We start from the raw sequence: 25,406 nt of genomic DNA, 5'->3' as shown, positions 1-25,406 counted from the left end.
CAATTTATTGATTACTCGAAATTAATTAATGTCAGCAGAAAACCTGATGAGCCGTAATTTGCAAACTCTAATTAATGGGACTCTTATACATAACATCATGTTGCCTATCTCTTGTCACTGCAGATGAATATGATATTCTTTTTGATGGCATCAGTTTATTAGAAAATTGTGCCTATAAAATCATTGAATTTTGAGCATTGTGTAGAGTAGGACTACATATATTATTGAATTTTGAGCAAGTGGGCTCCTACGTTGTATTTCATGACACAAATTAAATGTTTGATATGTCATAATATCTATGTGTATGTCTCTGTGATTCTAGAATACGAAGTAAACGTTCAAATTGATGTATTTGCAGGTTTTTACTGAGTATCGTTGGGTAACTGATTAATTAGAAAATGTATTATTCTAGATGAAATTTGATATGATTAATAAAAAAGTAATCTCTAAAATTATATGATCAATATCTTCGTCTGGCTTGTTTGATGACCTTGCAGTGAATAAGATAGTGACACCGACCCTTACCCCTCCTTCAGAGTCTAGGAGGGGTCGAAACTTGCGCTGAAATACAAATAATTGCATGTAAATTCACACTTTGTATAGAGAAGTTGATAGTGCCAATGACATAGTTTTGACGGAAAGATCAGTCTGTATCAAATACACACACACAAAAAAAAACATTATGAATAGAATATTAGCATGGCCGGGGTTTCATGAGCTAACAAGCAACAACAAAAAAAAAAAAAAAGAAAAAGAAAGAAAAAAAAAGAAAAGCCTTCAGCGCAAGATCGGGTGTTATGTCACTTCCGGGTTACTTCATAAGGCCGCACCTCGCTCAAATGTTTCATTCCATTTCTTTCTATTTTTTCCAGTGCCACTTTCGGGGTAAAAGAGTTGGGGGGGGGGGGGGCAGAGTGGTAATACCCTTTATGTATTCCTGTACGGGTGCAAAAAAAGTGGGGAGCCGAGCCCCCCTGCCCCCCCCCCCCCCCCCCCCCCCCCGTTACTCCGGCCCTGTATAAAATATATACAATACATAGAATTACATAACTTTTATCGTCGGGGATATTATCCGCTAAGACTAAGCAAGTAACTCCTTGGACTAAGTACGTCTGACTGCACGGAGGAGAGCCGTAAAAGTAATTAAAAAAAAAGTGTCATAAAATTCTTCCAGACAGACATACCTTGACATTGTCCATGACAATTGTAATTGTGATTTTCACAACCCGATTTCCTTGTTATTTTGTATTCTCCGATACCATACTTAGTGTTTTACACGCTAGGGCTCGGATCCTATGTAGTAAAACGGGGTGAATGTACGTGGACGTGTTTGGTCGCTACGTGTAACCTTCGATCCTCGCATCATCGCATCACACATAAAAGAGAATTTGGGACTTCATAGCTAGGCCTAACATAAGTTGGTAATGCAGTGTTCCCCACAAGTTTAAAGTGTCGTATTTTTCATCTTCAAGCGCAGAATGGGGCAGTTTGAGAGATACTCTGCGGTTTTAGCAGTATTCTGCATGGTGTTACCGTTTACAAGAGGCGCATTCTACCTAGAACCGGGGATATTCGAGTTGGAAATGGCGGTTCCGGTCGTGACTCCCGAGGTAAAATTTTTATGGAGAAATCCGTAGATAGACTCTCTAACACTAAAACAGGTTTAAACTTAAGTTTCTGTAGCCAATGTAAAAGGCAACAGTTAACGTTAGAAGGTACGATGACACGCGATACGATGCAATGCCAATGACATGCACATGAAACTTTACAACTTAAATATATACATTACAAGGATAATTTAGAAACGGATTCTAGTGTAAATTAGTGAGACATGTCTGCTTCCCTTTGCTGTCTCTTTTTACTCTGGAAAATGTGAGATAGAGATGGGAAATGAGATTACAAATCATAATCATCATAATCATGAGATCAAAGCAGGGAAGAATGTTTAAAAATGTTTTTTTTACACAGAGGCATGCATTGCCATTAAATTAGCGAAATGATCAGGGATGATGATTGTCTTGTGTGTAGGGACTAACAGCACTCTAGCAGAAATCTAGGTCCATGCTCAGACTAACCACACCGTGCACCAGGGACCCCAACACGTCTACGTCTTATGTGTTACAGCGCCCCGCGGTTATCTACTCTCCAGATTGCACCCAAAATATTGCTAACATTACATCAAGACTGACAAAAACCCACAGTAGAAAACGGCTCCAGCACAGCACAGGAAATGAAAAATGTGCAAAGTAGAAGCTGTTCTTCTTTTCTCCTTCATCTTCGTCTTCTCGTATCCTTTGTATTCTTCCCCATCTGCTTTGTCTTTGTATTCTTCCTCATGTTCATCTTCTTGTATCCTTTGTAAATAGTAAATTTACTAGTCTCCTCCTTCTTAATATTCTCCTTGTTCTTCTTGTTCTCCTTTGTATTCTTTTTCATATTGGTATGGCACAAATGTGCCAGATTGATGGCATGCTGTACTGACTACTGTATTGTACACCATCATGACATGTATCAGTAGGTTCCATGACATTTGCTCCTGCGACAATTACTCCCATGATATATCTGCGTGCTAAGCCAAACGTAAATTCAACCCATAAACATAACCCTAACCCTAATCCTAATTCTCACATCAAATTAAACCTAAAACCCTATCACAACCCTAACCCTAACCCTAAGTCCTTAGAGAAAATAAGACCGGAGCAATTGTCGCAGGAGCAAATGTCATGTCACCGTATACTATCAGTAGTCACCTGAGGTAAACCAGCATGTAGGGTTGGCATCATTTGCCGGTTTACTGGGTGTGGGTGTGGGTAGGTGGAGGGTTGGAGGGGACCACTTCACCAGTTCAGCACCTGGTCTTTGCAAGGAAGTGAAGTGGGATCTTTCATGTGTATGAAGTGTGACTCTGCTGTCACACACTCCTCCAGTTTATGTCCCATCCGAGGGACAGAGTGTTTTTTGCCTCTTTCTCAAAGGAGGACATTATGATTACATGCAACGTTGCTAAGCTGGACTCCATGAAAATAAAAGCTAACTCATTTGATTGCAAGACAGATGATAGATGTGCTGCCTACTGAGCCACGTCAATACCTTAGCTTTCACTGGTTTGTGCCACATACACACACTTTGGCTGCAGAGGGTCTATGTAATGATGAGGCAAAAACAGTTTTGTAGTGACAATAAGTTGGATATTAGTCTAGATTTCTTGTTCAAAGCATTGTAAATGTGTACAAATTGTATCTTCAAAGAAGTAGCCGGTACTGTTGTCACCATGTCTTAGAAAATACAATGGAGACATCAGATCAATTGAGGTTTATCAAAATAAACCAGAGAAGTGTTGCAAGTCATTCGGTTGGTAAGTCATACCGGTATTCCTTTTTATTAAAGTAAAGTAAAGTAAAGTAAAGTATTAAGTAAAGTCTTACAAATATCTTGGGGTACACTTAGACCCGGCCCTTAACTGGAAGGAACATGTACAGTATATTATACAAGTAAGAAAATAAGTTCCAGATTAAGTTTGATGAGTCGTCTGAAAAAATCCCTACCTCTGAATTCACTAAAACTTCTTGCAAACTCTTTAGTTCTCCCATTGTTTGACTACTGCAGCATCGCCTGATCAAAATGTCCCTCTACTACGAAAGATATTATTGTGAGACAACACAAACGAATGGCCAGAATAGTCTTAGGGGTAGATACACGTACATCTACTGACTACGTACTAAGTCAACTAAACTGGACCACAATAGAGGATAGGTGGAAGCTTCAAAGGTGCAAACTGGTTTATAGGGCACTAAATGGGGACGCTCCAGAGTACCTGTCACTCTTGTTTCAGAAAGTTTGTAATACACACAACTACCAGACTAGATCAGCAGTCTCTGACGGGCTAATAGTAACTAGAACTCGAACTAATGCTGGGAAACAGTCTTTTTCATACACCGGAGCACTCGAATGGAACAGTTTACCAATAAACTTAAGGCATGCCCCATCTAAACATTCGTTCTCAGCCCAATTTTGGAGGGCACTCCACTGTGCCCAAGTATAATTCTGTTGTTGTTGTTTTTTTCTGTTTTTTTTTCTTTCTTTCTGATGTAGGGGAAATTTAAGGATATGAGGATGTAATGTGTTGCATAATATTTGTTAAATTTTGAGTTTCATATATATCAGTATACAGTATATTAAGATACAGATTTGATACTGCAAATTTGATTTTGATGTTGGTATTGTATGATTATCATGTGTTTATTTGTATGTATGTGTTCATGCAGGGCCTCCAAGAACAACAGTGTTTAACCCACTGATGGAGCCACCCTGTGAAAATAAAACATATAAATAAATAAATAAATTTCTTTAAGGGGTTGGACCAAAAAGTGCACATGTTGTGACAAAGGGTGCGTTCGAGCGCTCTAAAGCGAACCAAAGCGAACTGAACTAAAGCATACCATACCCTACCACGCCAATTTTGGTGCGTTCGAGCGCTCTGTGGAGAAAGCGTACCTCACGGGTTATTTTTAGAAAAGGTCATGCTTGTTTACAGCAAGAATGTCATTCACCTCTCGCTTGAACTACTTACAGCTGTCCCGAACAAAGAGCCACCCTGTGAAAATAAAACATATAAATAAATAAATAAATTTCTTTAAGGGGTTGGACCAAAAAGTGCACATGTTGTGACAAAGGGTGCGTTCGAGCGCTCTAAAGCGAACCAAAGCGAACTGAACTAAAGCATACCATACCCTACCACGCCAATTTTGGTGCGTTCGAGCGCTCTGTGGAGAAAGCGTACCTCACGGGTTATTTTTAGAAAGGTCATGCTTGTTTACAGCAAGAATGTCATTCACCTCTCGCTTGAACTACTTACAGCTGTCCCGAACAAAGAGAATGATGTTTTTGCTTTGTGACGTATGCGCTTGATACGCGCATGCTTTGCAACGAACTTTTGGTATGCTTCGGTACGCTTTTGGAGCACATCGGGAAGTGATCCACTTTTGGCTCGGTACAGTACGGTACGGTACACTTTAGGAGCGTTCGAGCGCTCCTCTGGCGTGGGTACGGTACAGTACAGTTCGCTTCAGGAGAGCGCTCGAACGCACCCACACATGTAGGGGCTAAGTTTGAGGTCATATTTTGTTCATTGCCATCAGACTTGATGTGAAAAGAAACATGAATGCCCTATTGTACATTTTGTATTTCAATTCGTATTGATTGACTGCGTATGAAAATACACAATTAGGATGTAATGTTACTGTGTCGTTCATTTCTCAATATTAGGGCAAAAGAAGTAATCAAAGTCTGGAGGCTGTACAGAAGAGTGTGTTTCGTGAGTCAGAAGTAGCAATCAATGGTAAGTACAAAAGTAACAACACAAAATTTAGAGGTTTCACTAACTGTAAAATGTATAATGGAAGGAAGATGTTTATTGCCGTCTTGTAGCAAACTAATACACTAAAAAATCCCAAAACATAATGCACTGAAAATGATGATGACAAAGCAGGCCCCTGTTACGCACACACACACACACACACACACACACACACACACACACACACATGTACGATACTGTGGCTAACCCGTGTGTGTGTGTAAATGCATATGGGCTCTATTGTAATACCAAATTCATCATGTGATATGTACTCGCATGCAGCATGCAAACCACCATTACATACAAGGGGATTTCCAGACTATTTACATTGTACATAATTTCACATTTGCTAGGATACATCAATAGCACCATGTACGGGTGGTAGTACAGATTTTTGGTATGGTGGTCCTTGAGCAGATAACCAATGCTCTAAGAAAAAAAAAAAATAGTGCACTGTAATCCACTGAGGAAGGCTGATGCAGGGAATAATTGAACATAATTTTCCATCTTGAATTTAATGAGCAATTTCAGCATATGAACAGCATTTCAAATGGTGTCCTGTACATTTCTATGGAAGAAAACTGCTGCACAACAGATAGTTTGTGTAGCAGTAGTGTAAAAAACAAATTACGATGTGATACCAGGAAAATTAATCCCTGTCATGACAGAGGAGACTTACACATTCAAGTAATGTACATGTGTAGCCATGTAATTCCATTGCAATACCATAACAAGTTCACCTATGTAGCATTTATGCATTCTTTCTTTTTTTCTTTTGCTTTCTTGAGCACTCGGTTATAATGCATTCTTACAATGTACCAGTGTGTGAAACCGCTAAGATGTACTGTGAGAGCAAATGAGGAGGTCACAGACATTTTCACAATATATTGTTTTTGTGAATTTCACATGAAGCTATCGTAGGTATAATAGTGCCTATGCGTTTGGAATGTTTTCACATGGTAGTGACTCACCAAATTCATAGAACGTGGAAATAACAGCTTATACATTATGTCATCATGTTTGTTCATTGTGTTTTGGTATACAATTTGAAAATGTTTTTATTCCGCATCCCAATCACTACAAATTCTGAAATTCTGTACCCAGTATTACTAATTCATGTTTAAATGCAAAGGTCTAGAAATCATTTGGAGGTCTCCTTTCAGCTGTCTTGATACATTGTACTCATCCATTGTTGAATGCCTAACACTCTCTTTTGTTAACGTTTCAACATATCATAAATTAAATGTAATTTTATCACAGATAGAAGTTGGTTGGTTCTTTGTTCTTCTTCTTTGTGAGAAATTTTGTTGATTAAATGTTGGTACCCAAAGTTGCTTTGGCAAGCATTTTTCTAACTGGACACCATTACATTATGAAACTAAATTACTGTCCCATGCATTTGTCTTCATGTATATATGTAATGATGTACAAATTTTTTTTTTTCCAAGAGCGCAGGTGCATGACTTCTCATGAAAATAGTTCAAATTGTAACTCCTGATAAGCATAGTGATGATCATTCAATCCATTCTGTGCATGAAGTAAATACTGAGCAAGTGAAAAAAAAAAAATCCTACACACCACCACTGCAATGGATTGCACCCAAATACAGTAAATCTTTGTTTACATGGATAGTGCCACTACTACGATTGATAATGGAATGTTTTCATTTTCGGCCAGCCTGAACTCGTTCAAACGCATGAATCGCAGGCCAGAGTACCGCAATTGGGGCTGGCTTCAGGCTGGCTCGATAGTTTAAACGGGGCCATAGAGGCCAGTAATGAAGCAATGTAATTCCATTACATTACCACTTGCTTAACAAATTCACCTGTCGCTGTGTATAATTTATGCAATCATGGTCCCTTCTTATGTCCAGCTTCCTTGAGCACCCGTTTATGCATTCTTTTGATGTAAAGCTGCTATTTCATCATCCTTGTCAATTGTGATTTGTTAACAGTCTTGAAAATATTCTTATGCCTTGTGTACTGTACCCCAATCACTGTAAATTCTGAAACCGTAACCAGTATTATAACCAAGTATAAATGTCCAAATATCCAAAAGTCTGAAAATCATCTACAACTCTCCTTTATAAGAGGCACCAACATGGTGGCATCAATCAATATGAGCTCTATGGCCAGTAGCAGTTGAGCAATACACAGATCACTGGTACAGGATTTCCATGATGTATAAATTGCATTTAACATGTACAGTACATATGCAGAGATGCCAACTGTTACTATTTGTGCAGTATTTAGTACTGTATTTTGCCCAAAATGCTACAGCTTTCATAAAAATACTGTTTTTTCCACCAAATTTCATTGCAACACGTTTACATGTATATTGTGGGAAAGGTAAAAATACTGTTTTTTCCACCAAAAATACACTTTTTCAGCAATCAGAATACTGCATTGCCATTCACAAGGATGACATCTCAGAATATGCGAGTTGTTGTGGATAATGTCAGTTTCTGCTCTCCATTGTCTTTTTCCTCTTCCAGTGATTGACGTATCTGGCAATTGTGCTGAATCCTGTCAGTTTACTATAGAGTGGACAATCCGGCAATCATACTGCGATGGAATCTACAGAACACTATTTGGGGTATGAACCTAGATAGACTTTCTTTGTCTGCTTGATGTGTGTATGGTGTTTATTTTCGTTTTTGACTGTCTATGACCCCAGTTACACAGGAAAGGTAGCACGAGGCTTGCTGTTCGACCCGAGGCCACTTTGTGACATCAGTTTACTCATGAACTTTGGGGCCAGCTAGAGCAACAGCGCTCCTGTAGGACCCCTGACCTTGTGTGTTGCCTTTCCTTATTTTGGCGTAGGAGCACCCTTTCATTAAACAACATTTTGTGCATATTTGGTTCCGTCATAATACAGCGTACTCCCATTATATAACTAATACAGTTGTAACAAAATTCCGGTAACAACGTCCTAACGGAGTGAAATTTCAGGTCCCAACATTATCTACTCTTTTTTTTTTTTCATTGTTTATTTGTTCGGTTAAAATGAAATTTTGATATAACAAAAAAAAAAAAATCTGCTGGTCACAAGGACTTTGTTATAACTGGAGTCCACTGTACTGTGGCATTCATAATCCCTGCAGAAGGTCATGTGTCGGTCAATCGCGCAGCTCCGAAAGCCAGCCTCAGGCAGGGTACCATTTATGGGTGCTGTTCGTTATTCCTAAGGTTTTCTATTCCAAAGGTTCGTTGTTCCGAACGTTCGTTAATGCGAAACACACAAATTCCCTATACCTAGATGTTCGTTAATCCGAAAATGAAAAAAGGTTTGTTAATCTGAAAATTTGTGCCGTTATTCTGAAGGTTCGTTATTCCAGAGATTCGTTAATCCAAAAATGAAATTCCGAATAATGAACCTTCGGAATAACAAATCTTTGGACTAAAGAGCCTTCGGAATAACGAACCTTCGGAATAACGAACTGTAACCACATTTACACATAGCTGGGGCTGGCCTCCCACCGCTTCCAGAGGTGGCCTGAAGTGGAGACAACCTCGAGGCCAGCCTGGGTTTTGTGTGACTTTTTACACATATGAAAAAGCCGATCGAGGCCACCCTCAGGCTGGCCTAGAGTTGGCTTTTTTTTTAGTACGTGTAACAGGAGTGTTCTGTACATAATGTATGTCTATGAAGCAAGAGTTCATGTGGATTGCTCTTAGGGTGAGCAGGATATTTACTGAAGTCAGTTTCCAAAATTTGTATTTAGTAGGCCCAAAATGGTTTCGGTAGTAGGCAGATTAATCCCTGCTCAGTATATCACGTGACAGATTAAACTTCTTAAATGAAAACCAGAATGAATAGATGTATTTAAAGAGAGAGTTCTCATGATCTCTCAACTGTTTTGTTTTCATCTCATTATCTGTTGTTTATGCTGTTATTTTTTTTTTATGCCTCCGCCACGAAGTGGTGCCGGAGGCATTATGTTTTCGGGTTTTCCGTCCGTCCGTCCGTCCATCCGTCCGTCCGTCCGTCCTTCTGTCCGTCCGTCCGTCCTTCCGTCCGTCCGTAATGAATTTTGTGGACAGGGTAACTACCAAAACCTTTTGAGGTATCCTAATGAAACTTGGCATGTATGTGTATTAGGGGGTGAAGTTGTGCCTATCAACTTTTGGGTGCACATGCTCAAGGTCAAAGGTCAAAAGGTCAAGGTCAAATACGTAAAATTTCACTATTTCCTCCATATCTATGCATTGCCTGAAGATATTTTCTTGAAACTTAGTGTATACATGTATTACCCAATTAGGATTCTCTGGTGAAAGTTTGGGGTCATGAGGTCAAAGTTTAAAGGTCAAAAGGTCAAGTAGAAATATTAAAATTTCACTTTTATCTCTGTACCTTGGAAATTGTTCAAGGTATCTTCATTGATCATAGTATATGTATTCATGTACTGACTGGCAGTGATTATCTAGAGAATTTAGGGTTCATATGGGTCAAAGGTCAGGGGTCAAAGGTCAAGGGCAACACTTCAAAATTTTACTATTTCCCTCATATTTATGCAATACCAGCAGGATTATTTTTTTTTTTTACACTTGGTGTATGCATGTATAACCCAATAGAGATTCTCTGTTAAGTTTTTTTTTCTTTTTTTTGCCTCAGAGGTCAAAAGGTCAAAGATCAAGTGAATGTGCTGAACTAACTGTTTCCTCCTTATCTAGGAAATGGTTCAGGTTATTTTGAAACTTACTACATATTTGTGCATGTTCTGCGTGATGGTGATTATCTTAATATGAATTCTAGGGTCAAAGGCCAGATGAAAATGGCAACAATTTACTTTTCAATAGAGAAATTACACTTTTTCTCCATACCTTGAAAATTGCTCAGTGCATAAACTTGTGAATGGATCAAAGTCAAGTTAAAGGGGCATAGTCCCGATAGTGTAGATGGCGCTGTTGATGTTACTGCCGATCACCGTTAGCATTGATACGAAGATTGTCGAAATTGAGCTGTCATCAAGAGTATAGCGCATAGGTGTTGCTAAGTAACGTTGCCTTCGTTGTCTTCTCTACGCAGTCTGTAGTAATGCCAGGGTGCGTGCATATGTGCTTCTTATTATGACATCACAAAGAAGTTTGCTAAAGCTGTCATCCCCCTGAGCCGAATCATGAGCCGAACTGTGATCGGACCACTGACTACAGTGGATCGAACTTCTTCGGACTCGGGAAAGTGGGCCAAAGCGTAAGCGCCCAAGAGAAGTCAATAGCAATGTCTCTATAGGAAACTTGCGCTGTGCGCCCGCGTACGCATTTGACTAAAACACCGGGACCATGCACCTTTAAAGTTCTTAAATCTCCAAATACATGCTCTCCTGTTCATCCAATTACACCTAGGTCAAGGAAGGTGAACATTCAACACATTTGTGACAAACTTGTCATTTTGATATTTTGCCAATTTTGTGAAAATGTTATCACACGTTGTCCACATGTACTATAGACCTATTAAGAGAACCATGCATTATGGCGGAGGCATACCAGTCGCCATAGCGACATTTCTAGTATACTTTAGATTTATGCTTTGATATTCTTAAGTTGTTTTTTTTTTCCACTCTCAGTTGACTCTAAGAGTATATACATGACTGCTTGTATCAATTGCTATGGGTTGACTGCAGATGAAGAGAATTTGGTTTAAAAAAAGAGCCATTGTGTGCATTTATGTAAAGTTTGTGTCACAAACTGACATATCATAGATTGTTCAGACCATCTGGAAGCATGGTGGTTTTCATTGACAATTGAGAGTGCAGTTCTCCATGATGTTCCAAGTTAGCATTGATATTGGCAGTGATATTTAAAAAGTTGCTAAACCATCAAGTAGAAAAAAGATATATATACTCCGATTTTAGCACTAGTTCTGTATACAAACCGATGGGCTAATTATGAGGTAAGGATATGGTTGCTCCTTCCAAGTTGTACTTGCTGAGAGACCTGCAGTATTACAATCTAATCTTTACTCTCATTTGTTCTCTCTCTCTCTTTCTCTCTCTGGGGAAAAAAAGGCAACCAACAATTTCACAACAGAGCTGAACCTGCTAAGAACCTTGTACACCTTCCCACAGTGCCGGCAGATGGACAGCGAGCTCCACGTGGCCTACATGAAGAGTGTGGTGTCGCCCAACGTTCCGATTAAATATACCGACGAGGGACCAATCGTCTTTCAGGTGAGAGAGATTGTCTCGCGGGAACTTATTCCCACAGCCGCTTCTTTGTATTCATCCCCCAGCAGCGGGCACTGATGTCTCTCTATGGGCCAGTGATAGTGTTAGGCGAGCTCCACCACTCAAACTGTTGTCAGTCGTCTTCTCATTGTCGCATCACTGTGTACCCCCATATTGATTGTGAGCACGATGGTGTTCGAGCGCAGGGACCCGCAAAGCAGTTTTGTGAATGGCTAAATTCAGAACCAGCAGCCATAGCAACAAAATTGGATGAGTACAGTTTTGTTTAAAGCAGAATACTAAAGGAAACGCATATTTTGTTGGATTATTCCCCATTTCAAGCATAGAGCATGTTAAACACTGCGGCCTTTAATTCATCCATTTAGAAAATTGCGTTTTGGAGAACGGCTGCTTAGAAAAATTGTATCCTGAATCATGCTCAATCGGAAGATCCGTGGTTATTTTGGGGGCGTGTCCATGACGTCATGGGATGAAAGGCAAACCCGGAAGTATCACACAACAGCCTAAGCTTACCAGTGTATGCTCTCGATGAGAGCGTGATGTCGAGGCTCATACCCCGAAATCCCAAGACATTTTTTATCAGAATGTCACAAAAAATGAAATAGAATTGTTTTCTACTTCAAGTCTCCTGTGAAATCACACATTTCCTCGTTTAAATAGAGTCTGTTACGTGTTATTTAGGCCACGAATACAGAAGCTGTCAGGCCTAGTGCCTGTACGATGGTGCTTCGTAGTCGATCAGTCACATGCATGCGCCCATCACCGGCCGCGTATGTCGCAGTGCAGTAGCCTCCTTGTATCAAAGAGCAGAGAAGCCTGAGCTTCGTACCTCTTTGATACGTACAATGTATTATATCGGCAGTTCCTCGGTAGTACTACAGCTGTGTACGCCATATACATATTTTACATGTATTTAGCGAGTCTATTTTTTCGCGAATCGGGACTTGCCAATAATTTCGCGAGTGCTTAAATTCGTGGTTGTGGAGTACACCACGGAAGAAGGAAATATATACGGAAAGAGAGTTAATAATTATTTTCTCGTATTTTTAAATTCGCAAAAAGCACCAGGTTCGCGAAATTGGCGAAAATAATGAAAAAAAAATCGCGAAACATTCGGCGTACGTGGATCGCTAATGCTAGATACCACGCAATCAATGCGTGGGCATCGGCTAAGTCGAAGTCTTGACTAGGCCGGCCGGCCTATCTGGTGATAAAATAAACGATACAGAGCACTGCGATTTTCATCGATAGTGATAAAACCTTTGATGGACTCAGTGAAGTAATGAATGGATCGTGCAGTACCTATAGCTCTTGCTAGAGAATGCTGATGAGCTGTGAACGGGAGTACGGAGTGAGTTAGCCCGACCAGACGCTGTAAGTACGCTGTGCGAATACCTGCTGCGACGTACCTACGTACAGCGACTGGGCTGTATAGGAGTGAGTGTGATGTGATTGATAATACGTAGCCCGACCAGACACTGCGCTACTTACAGCGACTGGGCTGTGTTCAGTTAGGCCTACTGCTGCTCTGAAGTACGAGATCAAGTCAGCACTAAGCTCGGTTCATTTTCAGTTCAGAATAAAAAAAAAACTCTTACCCATCTAAATTTTGAAGTCTACCTGGTATTGGTCCTGCGTCACCAACATTGTCCCCTGGCCTGCCGTGTGGCAAGGGCTCGTACTGCCAATCTCCACTAAGTCCGTCCGCTTCAACCGGCCCGCCCTGGGCCTTCCCCACTAGCTCGCACGTACGTCTCCCTCCTGCGCGCGCCCCGCCGTGCGGCTCGTCAGCAACATCTATCTCTCCAACTTCACCAGGGTCATCATCACTAGTTTCATCATCGTTATCATCACTAGTGTGTACTGTATCACTCAGTTCATCATCGCTCCCACATTCAAATTCCACCAAGAAATCATCCTGATCATCACTGCATGGCCTTAACGTACGATGTCGTGCATTATCGAAAAACAAACTTTTAAACTTTGTATGCAAATACTATCTGCAACAACTTGTATAATGCATGCATTATGCGCGCCGGGGCCTGCGGCGCTCGAGACCTTGCACGATTCCTTTCATCCCATGACGTCATCGGCAAAGCCTCAAAATTTACGCTGTGACCTAGATTTCAGGGGGGTGACAGGTGTAAATTTTCAAAATCCTCTAACTCCACTTCAAAAAGGCCATTTTAATTGATGTAAACGACAAATTGTTATATGTGTCCCACTCTTTCACTTCATATATAATTCTATTTCTTTAGTATTCCCCTTTAAAGAGGCAAAATTGGTGATGTCTTTAATAGTCATTGAGAGACATTTTTTCTTGTGTGTGTGTGTGTGTGTGTGTATGTGTGTGTGTGTGTGTGTGTTTGTGCTAAATTTGCATTACAGGAGGCATTTTATATTGAAAATATAATACTAATATATATAATGATAATATGTATTGATAGTAATAATACAGGGCTCGACACTAACGGTGGCCCGGTGGCCCGGGGCCACCAAAAATGAAAGTCGGGCCACCAAATTTCCCCAAAGGGCAAATTTGGTGGCCCGCCTCGGGCCACCAAAATTTTTTGAAAAGTATGTCAATAAATTCGTAACTTTTTTGCGCCGGAAATTAGCAGTTAAATTTGTTCAAAGGATGGATGAAAAGGACTGAATGAATGCCTGAGAGTGAGTGTTGCAAGTTTGTTGAAGTTTATTTATGAGTAGATATGTCCAGCTTCTAATTCTTACTATCATAAATCTGAAATATTTGACTCATTTAAAAAAAAAAGGACTTTTAATGTCTTTTATTGTTTTTTGGGGACACCAAATTTTTCTCTCGGGCCACCAAAAATGTGAAATTTAGGATTTTGGTGGCCCCATCGGGCCACCAAACAAAAAAGTTAGTGTCGAGCCATGAATAATAATATATATAATGATAATATATATTGATAATAATAATAATATATATAATGATAATATATATTGATAATAATAATAATATATATATTGATAATAAGAAGTTAAGAAGGTGTAAAGTGAATTAATGGTAATGGAATAAAAGAAAGGTATAAGAAAGGCAGGAGGGGAAGGAACCTCAACCAGTACTGTACAGTCCCTTTCATTATGGTGCCAATCATAAAGATGGGAACGCAGCATGAGGGAGAAAAACTGCAAGTCATAATGGTAGGCTTGCAGTCAGCATTTCCACTTGATTTTAGACTGTAGGAGAGAAAAGAAGAACCCAGGCTGTATTTGTCTGTTAACCTATCTGTCTGTCTGTCTGTCTGTCTGTCTGTCTGTCTGTCTCTCTCTCTCTCTCTCTCTCTCTCTTTCACTGTCTATCTTTGTATGGCCTTTCCAACGTGTTGGTTTTCACAGGGCTTGCACGACCTGAGCGACACCGACTGGCAGTGTGTCGACTCAGACCCTAACTCGCAGCACTGTAATAAGGAGGAATGTCCGCTGAAGCAGGACAAGCCCCCAGAACAGAACGCAGGAGAAGGGGCGGCGCCTAAGCCCGATGGAAATCAAGGAGGAGGGGCCGAAGGAGGAGAGGATCCCAACCCAGCGCAGGTGGAAGAGAGTGGGAAGAAAGGTGGGGATGAGGATCAGGGTGGTGATGGTGGCAAGGACCAAGGTGGGGAGGCAGCAGGGGACAGTGGAAACGGCGATACAGGAGCCAGTGACCAGGTAAAGGATGCCGCGTCAGGGGGCGGTGCCAAGACACAGGGCGAACCTGGTGGCACCAATCCTGAAACAAAGGTAACTTTCTGGCAGTAAAATGTGTTATATTTTTCAACTCCAACAACTAGTAGAGTTTCCCGTGTGTGATAATTTAGTCAGACATTTAGGTACAAGTGTACTATTATTTACATGGGGAGATAGAGTTCAACATTTAGACTTGAAGTTTAAAGGGCACATCCCCAGATTTAAGGTTGCTTAAAGTTGCTTTCAGTGCTCTTTTTCAGTCTCAAATGCTTTCACGATTATGATGCAATATGATTTAGTCTAAAGTTTGGACCTAAATTGGGAACATTTCCTTCATTCAAAGGACGTTAAATGTCAAACCCCAATTTCGAGGGTCATTATCATGAACTACATCTATGTGTTTGGGGATACACTAGTGGCTGAATATCATTGTCATTGAATTGCCCAAGTGTGTATTTGCTGTGAATGCTTTACTCACATTCTAATAACCTGCATAATGGTTGGAACTAGCAGGGAGTGAATAACATCGACTCTTTGTTTTCATGAGGCATCTTGACAACAAAAAAACAAAAATGTATAGACTCCCCAATGCCTTTATCAATGTGAGTAGTATAAGTGCAGGTTACACCACACCCTGGGGTTATTTGTCAATATTTCAACTATCACACTACAATGCTGCACACTGGCACTGGTCCGACAGTCCCTGACCAGTAAAAATCACTGTCGGACCAGTAAATTTTTCAGGAATTGACCAGTAAAACATGGAAAAACTGGGTACGTACTGGTCCAACAGACAGGTCGGACCAGTAGAAAAAATGGGTTAGTGTGCAGCCCTGCACTATACCAAATGGCAGGCCATGATAGCTATGTCCTAGCCATTACAAGCTCATTCACATGCTCTACAAAGCTGTGCAATTATCTGAGAAACCCCAGCAGTTGCATTCAAAATATGCAATCTCTCTATCCAACTTCCTTCAGTGATGCTTTGACACATTGCAGAACGAGAAATTTTTTGTGAATTGTGGCCGACGGCCTTTTTCGCGGCATGAAATTTTCCCGAATTACCATTGGCATTGAAATGCATATTATATTGTACACAAAAAAAATTCACTTTCATTTTAATTTTGCAAATCTTGGCTCTCACAGATTTTGCAGATTAAAATGCATTCAAGAGTTTCTGTTTTTGTAGTAATACTATAAGTACTCTGTTTTGTAAACACCAGTGATTCAAGGTTTGCCATTCTCAGCATTGAGAGATTAGATTAGATTCTGAGGGATGGTGTTGATCGCTTCATATAAGTGAGAGATAGTATTGGCTTGGCATTTCAGGAGATGCAAGGAAATTGTTTTGCCCTCATTATCAAACACCACAGATAAAAGATAAGCAGAAGTTATTTTTGGCCCGTGCAGTAGCGTTACAGTAATTCTTAGATGTTTTGAATTTCTTTGATGAACTGGACGTGCAATATACAGATTGCATGTGATATTTCCTCATAGAAACAACGGCTTATGAAAACCGCACTCATTTGGCCTATTGTCTATTTGACATGTGTTTTAACTAATATAGGCCAGAAGAAAGAGAGCAGAGTCATCACCCAACCAACCAAAAGCAAATACCGAGAACAAACCTTCCCAAGAAGAGGTGAACGAGTCACAAGAGAATTCTCCAGAGGAAACCAAGCCACCCGCAGTATGTATACAATATGCTTGAATTGTTTCTGGCCATATAGCGAAATAAGTTGTGAAACTAGAGAAGCACTCTGAGAGCGCAGACCTCCGCCAAGCATGCAAATCATTTTCACCACTGATCTTGTTCTTCCATAGAGATATCAGTGATTTCCACCCATACGTACTTATAGCATTGTGTGCTGAAAGTAGCCTGATTTCCCAATATAGAAGCCTTTGTTATGTCATAAACCCTCAGCTGCATGGCGCGCCTCACCCCGGCAGAAACTAGAGCATGCACTTTAATTAGTGCGCGCAGGCAAACCTCAAATACGCGCAGCCTGAACTCCCAAGTTCATTGACCCTACCTGCCAAAATATAAAAAATCCTTCATAAATTCCCCCAAAATTCTCGGATCACTACCAAAAGTTCATCGTTTGTTACTTGTGTCATTCTCAACCTTTCCTGCAAGTTTTATCCCAATCCGTTAACTACTTTTTGAGTTATTTTGCACACGGACAAACTAACTAACTAACAAACTAACTAACTAACTAACGAACGAACGAACGAACAAACAAACCAACGGTAACGAAAACATAACCTCCTCCCTTGGCGGAGGTAATAAGTTGTGTTAGCCACATTTCACAAGGTAATTTGAATGAAACGCATACCGTATTCGCCGGCGTTAAGGCCGCAGCACCAGATAAGCCGCACCCCGACTTTGGTGATGAAAATCAGAAAAAAAAAATAATAAAAGGGGTTTTGTTCTGATCAAACCTCCATCACTTCTCGACATACTATTGCCAAGAAATTTTGTCGTTTCTCCGTCTTTCCATGAGCTTTCTAACAATAATTAATGTTTGTTTGATACAAATGAATGAAGTTTTTCCAGTTGAGGCAAACTTTGTGTCAGGATTTTGAATAATTATTTCTGTGTGTATGGCTCTAATGTGAAGAATAACTGAGCTTGTGTACCCTCATATGCACTGTTAAATAGCCTAGTACCAGACCGTTTGTCTTCAATCACACACACTGTACTATTCAATAGCCAAGTATTGTATCGTGTGATGTGTGCAGGATTGCAACTTGCAATAATGTGCTTTGTTTTACACTTTTGTTGAATTGGCACCATGACAGTAATGAGTATAGTAAAAAAAAAAAAAAAAAAAGTTGCCACTTGACTGCAGATTATAGCTGGTCGGTAAGATTGATTAATTCAGTGGTTGATATGGCGTTGCTCCTTGGTACATTTCATAGTCCTATACTGTCATTATTATGTGTGTTGGTTGGGCAAGGGATTCTCCGAGTTGGAAAGACAATAAGTTGCTTGTGCTGGCGTATAGGTCGTACCCCGACTTTACTACTTTATTTTTTGTGAAAAATAGTGCGGCCTTATCGCTGGCGAATATGGTATTTCTTTCTTGTTCCTTTTTTTTTTGGGGGGGGGGGTGGGATTTAGTCCATGGACTAAAACAAGCATGAAATAAGTATTCCTTGCACATGTGCATGTTAGCAATAGTTCATTATATAATGTGAGTTTAAAGTGTAAGTGTTGTGTCAAATATGTAACCAAAATATTTCATTCCCAAGTTCATAGATAAAGAAAAATCACATCTGATATTACGTTTCAACAAAATAATCCAATGACAAATTTCATTAGCTTGTTCGTCAGTCAATGCTGTTCCATGTAAGGCATTATTTGATACACAAACTTGTCACACTGTACATGTACATAGCCCAATATATTTGCCAGTATTCAGTTGTGTTTGACGATGACACAGCTGTCTCTTGTTGACTGCGACTTATACTGTACGAGCTGAAATTTTCGCGTACAGATATTTTCGCGAATTGCCACTTGGAGGACATTTTTGCGTGTTGTTAATTTCGCGGTTGCGAGGGTCTAACTGAACTTAGTTATTCACACGTTGTTATTTTTGCGTGTCAGCTCGTACAGGAGTCTGTTTTAATTGTATAGGCATTTTCTACTTCCCTTATTTGGTATCATTAAATCACCTAGTCTGAACTTCTATCTGTTCTCCATTTCTCTGTCACAAACACTGATTAATCGGGGCTTACAGCCAAATGAGCTTGCTTTCATCTAGAGGTAAAAAAATGAATAAACTGAACCACGAAATACCAGTGCAAATATATCCAAATGAGATTAGTGAAAATAGGTTTTGTAATTTGGGAGTACATTTTAGAGAATACATGGAGATATGGACATAATGATGCAGAAAACAAAATTCAGTCAAAGTGATACTGTAACCCTCATTTGCTCTACTGCGTAGTACCTTCGATTTGCTTATTCCCCCGAGTACTGCATATGTGTTGGCCTTTTCAGTTTGCACAGAAAAGTGCAAGTATTTCAATTTGTACTTTCAAAATGCTTATCGTCCAGTGCATCTCTCGTAACGGACAGAGTACACAGACAAATGTGTGATGATATTCCTTGGTTTTAGGTCACTTGTCAAAGAGAGTCCATCCCTCTTTCTTATCAGATTGACATGCACAGACCTCTGAACTCAGTCAGGGCGCGCACTTTCAGGTGTCAGATGTTTGTGCGAACACAAAAGTAATTCTTTTCTTTGATATATCTCACCCAACCCTATCTCACCCAACCCCATCCTAACCGCCCCCCCCCCCCAGAAAAAAAAATGAATAATTGATAAATGGGGGATGTATTTGTTTTTCAAGTCCTTTACTTGCAATGTTACCATCTTGTAGTCTTTTATATATCTATGTTCTCAGTCACATACATTATTTGCCTTGGAGATACCATGGAAGGAAGCATACAGATTATTGTCGTTACCTCTAATTATTACAGTTCATAACAGTGCTCAGAATTTTTTCTTCTTCTTTTCAGGCAACAAAAGCACCTCCCAAGAAGGTAAATATAACAGCCAGTTTAGCTGAATGGTTAGTCATATGGGTTTGAGTACAGAACTCGACACATCATATCATAACATACCTGAGGCAAAGCCAGAATAGACTATTATCTCATGTATAACATGCTACAGATTTGTAAGGAGTGTGAAGATAACTATAATGAGATTAGGTTGGTAATTAACACAGACACTATTAAAGCAATTTGTGAAATTGTTGAAAACTTACCTCTTTTCCAATGTACCGCTTGCACTATATAATGGAAATTATGTAAATGGCAATGGAGAATCTTTTAGATTATAATGCATTACTGTATACGCCATATATTTCGCGAGTCTAAATTTTTGCGAATCGGAACTTCCTGACGATTTCGCGAGTGGTTAAATTCGCGATCGTGGAGTCCTGGACCGAATGGAGAAACTTACGTATATGCGTACGTCACACACATAGCTTGATCAGAGTCAATGTTTTCGCGTGTCTTTGATTTCGCGAATAGCACCTGACTTTCGCGAAAATAAAAACCTTGCAAAATATTCGGCGTATACAGTGTAATGAATTATTACTATTGTTATTATTACTAGTGATAATGGTTCAGCAGAATAAAGGAAAAGTTTGAAAATACTCTTGAGGATAGGGAACTTAGTGTTTACTACAACCTTACAGGTATCGATCAAATCATTGTTACACCATCTGATGTTTTCTTGTTTCTAAAGCTGTCCAACAGAGTCCTCCATACCAACGAGCAGGATGGTCGCATCCTTTTCCTTGTTTCCTTGACTAGTAGCACTAATGTGAAAGTTAAAAGTGAGTATTCAAAGAATTTCTAAATTATATATAATATTTTTTTGGGGGGGGGCTGTTGAAGTAATATACATAGTACTGTCCCTCAAGCTATACTGTAAAAGTGGATATTTTCACCCTAGTAATTTTTCGTGCTCAGCCGGGTAAACTGGATTACGTGTGTTTAATTCCGTGGAATCAAGACATTAACTATCGGAACATATGGCATGCAAAAATATTCACGTTCTTTTATTTTCGTGCTAGCATCTGGTTGCGCGAAATGTGCAAAAATTTCCACTTTTACAGTAACCACATTCTTGCAAAATGATATGTCTGAAAATCTTGAGAAGTGCGGGATGGATGATTTTGTGTGTATGTATAGTTCTGTTAGTCATACCATGGAGCTACCAAAAAGATGGAGTAACAACGAAGGCCACCAATATTACGTAACCCAACTACGAGCGGTCAGTTCTGACAGACTTCAAAGCACCGCACTCGCTGGGACGGCTTAACTCGTCCCGCAGGGGATACTTTGGCAAACGATGCTCCGAGCTGCAAAAATGACGTCATACTCACCAACATTGCACATACAATATAGTGCTGTATCGAGTCGAAAACTCGACTTGCAACAACATATGGCTGCGCAAAACTTTGCTGAAGACCACGCGCATGCGCATATTATCCACAGGCAAAACAGAGGAGATACCGAGTGCAGTGCACTTTGAACGAACTGAATTGGCCCATGAACAGCGAAGGTACTGTACAGTGTATTGTCGTCATGCTTTGTGACTGTGGTAAAGTACATACCCTAAGAATAAAATTCTTAATAAAAATCCCTCACATTTCTCCACATATTTCAATATCTGTCCGTAAAGCTGACATTTGAAACTACAATCTAACGTAAGTGTTGACTGCGTACAATTGCGTACATTTTATCTATACCGTTGTGAAGCCAGCTGTTATTTGTCTTTGTGTTTGTTCGGGACAGCGTGACGGCCATTATTGATCGTGTCGAGAGTGCAGTGTTTGTTTACATGCCGGTCGTATCATATCGTGATTTACATACTAAACGACGGTATGACATGTTAAACAATTTGTTACACTGCAGATTCACTATTTGTAGCTATAATTAATTCAGAATCATGTTAAATCGAATATGCTCGAAGTCGACGGGGCAGTTGCAGTTTGTGTAGTCCCATGCATTGACGTTCCATGGTGGAACCATGGAGCTAGGTAACTCCATGGTAAGAACCAGTTTGCGAACGCGCTGCGGATGACGTCATTGTGCGTACGCACTGTCTCATCTGTCATCGCTCTCGCTCACGGGGGCTTAGCGAGGATTACTTTTTACGAGTCGGCTTCGAGCATCACTTCAAAAGGACCCCAACCGTTGTTACTCCATCTTTTTGGTAGCTCCATGGTCATACAGACATTACGACGTGCCCATAAAATACAACAGCAGCTGGCATTCTTCCTGTCAAAACATTACCAGCGCTAGTTTGTTTGATACTACTGAGCCTCTGTTTGTCCTGCTGCTGATGTGACTGTGATCTTTTGTCTTTTTTCATTTTCTTTTATTAAGAGGGGCGACTTCCCCATGAGCCCGGTATTTGTATGACGGGACGGTCAAATATCAATTGTCCACAGGTAGTGTGTCTTTTGGATGCTGTCCCCACAAAGTTGAGTCATAGCAAACAAGTGTACAGACCTTTGCTTGATAACCGACCATTTGAAATATGTGCAAGCAAATGTGAGATTAATGTCATTACTGACTAACATAAATCTGTAAGTAGACATTATACTACATAAATATTACGTGTTTATAAAGTCCAAGGTAGCTGCAAGTGTTGAGATGTTTCAAAATGTCCTTTGATTCCTCAGTGGAAGTGACTATGAAGTCACCCTGGGGCTACCTGTCGGCCACCCAGTATCCTCTTCTGCCGGTAAGTGACCCAAAAGGGCTTCCATCTAGCGCTTTTTCTGAGAGGTAGAATGTATGACTGCAGCTTCATTGGTTGGCCTTTCATGGGGACAAAAAAAAAGAGTAAGAATTTCTTTGAGAAGAAAAACAACAGCAAGAAACAAAGAAAATGAGACCATTGTGGTCTCTCAAAAAATGATCCTACTAGTATTCCATTTCAATGCTCTCTTCCAGGTTCCTGAAATATGTATCAGATCAATTAACCTTTGCTACTCTTTTGATAGTACAAACATGAATATATGCATTCGATAATGGCCTGTGTTTATGCGTGTACACTGTCATACTGCTTTAAATCACATACCCGTCTTTTGTCATTTGCATAGATGATAATGATATACATGATTATTCTTTTAAAAAAAGGGCTTGGTCACTTGCAGGATCTAACAAACGATATGCAAAAGAACATCTGTGCTAAACATCTACTCACAGTCATAAAGCTATTATTCTGTTTATAACAAGATTTCATTTCGCTTTATCTACGGTGGAGTACAAAGTGAAATGAGCCTGAAGTAAATTTGAATGAATTCAAATGCTTCAAAACTTTCACAGTACTGAAATTCTGGTCAAGATAGAATGTTTTACATAATAGACCTTAGTTTTGATCCTGCCCATATATGAATTGAAAAATTCTCGCATGCATTCCCAGAAAGAAAAAATGAACAGTCATTTTTAATCACGCATTAAAGACCCGGAATCGTGGGGCTACAATGGAGTTGGAAGGCTAGCCTGATTCGGATGTATTCCGAAATCCTCACAACCAATTATGTACAGCTTTATCACTGATCTCTGTGTAATTACACACACAGCCAAAGAACTTTGACTAGAGTGTAACGTTACCGATGAGCATATGTTTCAATGCTCATATTCGCTTACTGGTGCTCTACATGTTTTTTTAATGTACCCCAGTGAACGGTGAATGAATCGGCCAACCATGAATCCCCTTGCTGCCGGATCTTTAATACAAACTTTATTGGCAGAGAGTGCAACTCCATATATCCGATAGCAATACTCCCTGATGGCTTATAGTCCATCCTGTGTATATATCCCATTCACAAAGAATGTTCAGAGGTAAAGAGAGTGACCTGAATGGGCAGTTTGTATCTACTTATGTACAAGTCATATGCATTCAAACTTTTTTTTTGTTGAGAAAATTGAGCAAAACTAGCTTTGACCCAGAAACCAAATCTTTATGAAATGGATGTCAAAGTAGTTTTGTTTGTGTTTGTGCTTCTGCTTGTTTACTATACACACACTATGTTTTTGCAGTGTTTTTTTTTTTATTTGCGACAAATCAATTTGAACAAATGTTGCCTCCCATTACACAAATCTGTTGTATACTATCTCCAAGATGACAAATTGCAAACTTTTCTCTTGAAAAGGAATAATTCTTATTTCTGTATCCGTTGATATGCTGTTTGATCACAATTGAACTGCTCATGAAGTTGTCGTACAAGTCCCAGAGTAAGAAGTGCAATGTATTACACCAGCAAATCATAGTGCATATGTATACAGTAAGAGACAAAGAGGTTCTTCACAAAATGTGATCAAATAATTTCTTTAAAAGTCAGTTTGTGTATGATGAGCTGGTATGGTTGTAGGCATTTTGCAGTGCACCAAGTGTATTAAACTCTTAGTCTATCTAGGTAGAGCCCTCAAAAGGACCAAGCTAAAAAGAGCTTGACAATTCAGGTGTTTTGACCATGTGTCACTCTGAAATTGGACTGAACAGACCAACGTCCAGCTCAAATTCGGGGAGGCTGTTATAAGCCAAAAGGCCCAAAATTCAGGATGGTGGTTTAAATTTAAATCATGATTTATGCAAATTTCTTCTACGTAAATACAATTGACAGATTGCATACACTAACAGACGTCAAGGAGCAAACACATATTGATACGCGCATGTCAAAGATACGTTTATTTCATGCTTATTTTAGACCATGGTCTGAATTTACACCACCTTCATGAATTTACACCACCTTCGTGAATTTGGGTCATAGAGAATGACCTAAGGCCCTTGCCAGGTATGCTACACACACACACACACACACACACACACACACTGCAGCGCAAACTGTGTCTACCATTTCTGGATGGGATTTCTGTGGTGTCCGTGTGAATGGATTACGTGTCATCCAGACATAATTGCTTCATGTCTGCCTTGTCCTCAGTTCTACGGCGTGATGTGCGGAATCTACAGCATCATGGCGCTGGTCTGGATGGTGCTGCTCTTCAGGCAGTGGAAAGATCTGCTCAGGATCCAGTTCTGTATCTCCGCCGTCATCATACTTGGTAAATAAAGTTTCTCTCTCACTCCCTCCCTTTGTCTGTCTGTCTGTCTGTCTCCCTATATTTGTATATATACACACATGTATATCTCTCATTCTGTGTCTTTAGATTAGATAACACTTTGCTGAAATAACTTGATACTCTGTAAACTTTGTCAGCAGTAATCAATCAGTTTTCAAAATTTAATGTTGAAATATCATGTGTTACTGCTGTTGCTGTAAATTGACACCCCTTCATTTCAAGTTGGGAATATGTAGTCAGTAGTAAGATTACACATTTCATAACATTTTGAAATATAAGTTTGCGGTTGCGCTGTGCAGTAAAGTCCTGAAGTGGACTGTTGGAGCAAGCTTTCTGAAAGAAGTGGGGTGGTTAGAAGATAAGTGGGGGTATCAGAATGATTCGGTAGAGGAGAAGAGACATCGCTTTGCTTCAAGAATAGTTTTGGGGCTAAAGCTACATGAGTGGGACTGAATTGAGAGGCTTGCCTTTGGCAGCAGTCGTGCCCATTGAGATTTGAAGTGGGATGGAGGGATTGGAAGAGTAACCATCCCTATGTGGTCCATCTATCA

At 39.9% G+C, this 25,406-nt stretch overlaps 1 protein-coding gene across 1 annotated transcript in view; it reads left to right on the top strand.

Moving 5' to 3' along the window:
• The first annotated feature begins 1,325 nt into the window (after window positions 1–1,325).
• LOC139745411 (transmembrane protein 87A-like) overlaps window positions 1,326–25,406 on the top strand; it is a 41,184-nt gene continuing 17,103 nt past the window's right edge. The window contains exons 1-10 of the mRNA XM_071655802.1: window positions 1,326–1,610; window positions 5,266–5,338; window positions 7,851–7,951; window positions 11,367–11,528; window positions 14,910–15,293; window positions 16,807–16,929; window positions 19,768–19,791; window positions 20,501–20,591; window positions 22,449–22,510; window positions 24,717–24,837. Coding sequence (XP_071511903.1) covers window positions 1,479–1,610; window positions 5,266–5,338; window positions 7,851–7,951; window positions 11,367–11,528; window positions 14,910–15,293; window positions 16,807–16,929; window positions 19,768–19,791; window positions 20,501–20,591; window positions 22,449–22,510; window positions 24,717–24,837 — 1,273 coding nt within the window. The 5' untranslated portion in view covers window positions 1,326–1,478. The remainder of the gene's footprint in view (window positions 1,611–5,265; window positions 5,339–7,850; window positions 7,952–11,366; window positions 11,529–14,909; window positions 15,294–16,806; window positions 16,930–19,767; window positions 19,792–20,500; window positions 20,592–22,448; window positions 22,511–24,716; window positions 24,838–25,406) is intronic.

This window comes from Diadema antillarum, unplaced genomic scaffold (genome assembly GCF_040938485.1).
Source record: "Diadema antillarum isolate AM-2024a unplaced genomic scaffold, OU_Dant_1.0 seq00001264_RagTag, whole genome shotgun sequence".
NCBI classification, from domain to species: domain Eukaryota; kingdom Metazoa; phylum Echinodermata; class Echinoidea; order Diadematoida; family Diadematidae; genus Diadema; species Diadema antillarum.
This window is presented reverse-complemented; position numbering and strand designations above follow the sequence as displayed.